The 2,047-nt window shown below is 37.8% G+C and overlaps 1 protein-coding gene across 1 annotated transcript; it reads right to left on the reverse strand.

Moving 5' to 3' along the window:
- Positions 1-518: 518 nt before the first annotated feature.
- LOC132606989 (abscisic acid receptor PYL4-like) lies at positions 519-1,656 on the reverse strand. The gene has a single exon (XM_060320773.1). The coding sequence runs from the start codon at positions 1,540-1,542 to the stop codon at positions 841-843; it is 702 nt and encodes a 233-aa protein (XP_060176756.1). The 5' UTR covers positions 1,543-1,656; the 3' UTR covers positions 519-840.
- Positions 1,657-2,047: the final 391 nt, after the last annotated feature.

The raw sequence follows: 2,047 nt of genomic DNA on the forward strand, positions 1-2,047 counted from the left end.
TGATTATATAATATGATCAATTAGCTTAGCTATAGCGTTAACCATTCGCTGTATTCAAGAGTCGGCCACTTCAAGTGGACTAATGCATTTCACCTTATTAACCCCCAAAAAAAAAAAATGCATTTCACCTTCTAGACCCATTTTTTTTATTCTTTCGTTTCTCTGATCCAATGAACTCACTAAATTCCTTCCTACTGCTTCAACGTTTATTAAGTCCTACTCATTCCTAAGTAAAATTCAGCTAATTGTAAGCTGGACGGCAATTTATTGAATGACATAATACTTGTTAGGATGAAAACGTTTGTTATTATGCCAATAGCTATAGCAGAAGCAATGCTGTAATTTTATTTCTTATCATACCCATCAAGCAAGTGTTATATTCTATCATAACTTCAACCCGTGCCATCCCAACCCCTTTTATCATCCGATAAACGACTAGAAGTTGTAATTCAGCTAATAAACACTCGAAAGAAGATCTACATGCTTAAAATAAATTAACTAACACGAAGATCACAAAGTAATTACTAAACACAAGCCATTGAGAAAATTTAGAGTATATACATACGTCAGATTATTGTCCTCTCAATCCTTTTTTTTTTTTTTTGGCACAAATCCAGAAACAAGTTAAAACACATCAGTGCAGTGAAACCAACCAAAAAAAATAGAGAAAAAGAGAATGAAATTAATTCCGCAATACAAGATTAATTGATCAAGAACTTATCTTCAACAAGTGATCATGACAAGGAGATAAACACATATGATATCATCATCACAAGCATCATCGATCAGTTGTCTTAATTAATTCCTCAACACAAGAGATTTCTGTCAATATATTCAAATTCACGAAGATTTTCGTCTGCTCAAATTCTGTGCGATCTGAGACAACGATTGTAGGTTGCATTTCACAATAGTATCAACAAAAACACACGTTTCTTCTCTAGTATTACCAGGTGGAACATCAACAACGTATGATTCCACGACAGTAGTTGTCCCCAACCCTGAATCCTGTTCCTGATGTAGCGTTGTAACTGATCGATAATTCGCTAACCTGTGGTCCCCACCAATAACACTGAAGCTAATGACGTGGCGCTCGTCATCCAGGATCTCGAGTCTTTCCGTGCTGCTTGCAGCAGGGAGGCCCGAGATCACTCGGACCTCGCGAAGAGTTCCCACGTCACCCTCCCCTACGATGACGTGACAACTCTTCACGAAGTGTTTGTAGGCCTGTGGATTGTCGAAACGACGAACCACAGACCATACTGTGGAAACCGGGGCTGTGATCCGCTGGATCACAGCTGAGCAACACTGGTTGGGACCCACAGGATGCGTATGGTACCGCGCAACAGAATCAGGTACTTCTGTTGAACACGGTATCGGCATGCGTCTCTGGTGGTGTTGTTGTTGTTGCTGATGTGACTGAGACTGATGTTTGTATGCAAATTCCGGAGAAGTTTTTGAAGTACTAATTCTTTGGAGTAATACAGATGAATCTGGAGAACTTGGAGGCATTTTTTCTCTCTTCTGTTTTATGGCTTTGTGCATCTCTCAGTTATCATTTACTTGTATATATATACTCATACTGTATTGGAAAATAGAGCTAATTAAAGAGAGAGAGTTAGTTGAAGTTGTAAAAGCAAGAAAATAGAGATGGGGGTTCACGTGAGGTTGACAAAAAAAGTGGGACTAGTGGGTTGTAAATGGAAAAAAAACAATGGATCAAGTGGGGTGCAATAAAAAGAGGGCTAAAAGGGGTACAGGATAAGATATTGCAGCCCTTTAATCTGTTCTCTTCCCCATATTCAGTCTCTAATACCTGCATGTAGGGTTGTCAAATTAGCTGGGACCATAACCTAATTAAATTTTGATTTTTATAAACTAATTAATTGCCAAACATAATTCCTTTTAATCATAGCCATATGTAACTTATCAAATAAATTAACAAGTATTTTATGGGACAATTTGAATTACATATTTCACCAAACAAAGTCTTAGATGGGTTGTGTCCAAATTGACCGGTCATGAATATGTTCAAGCCCAATTGTTCAAA

The sequence above is a fragment of the Lycium barbarum genome, chromosome 8 (assembly GCF_019175385.1).
Source record: "Lycium barbarum isolate Lr01 chromosome 8, ASM1917538v2, whole genome shotgun sequence".
NCBI lineage: Eukaryota > Viridiplantae > Streptophyta > Magnoliopsida > Solanales > Solanaceae > Lycium > Lycium barbarum.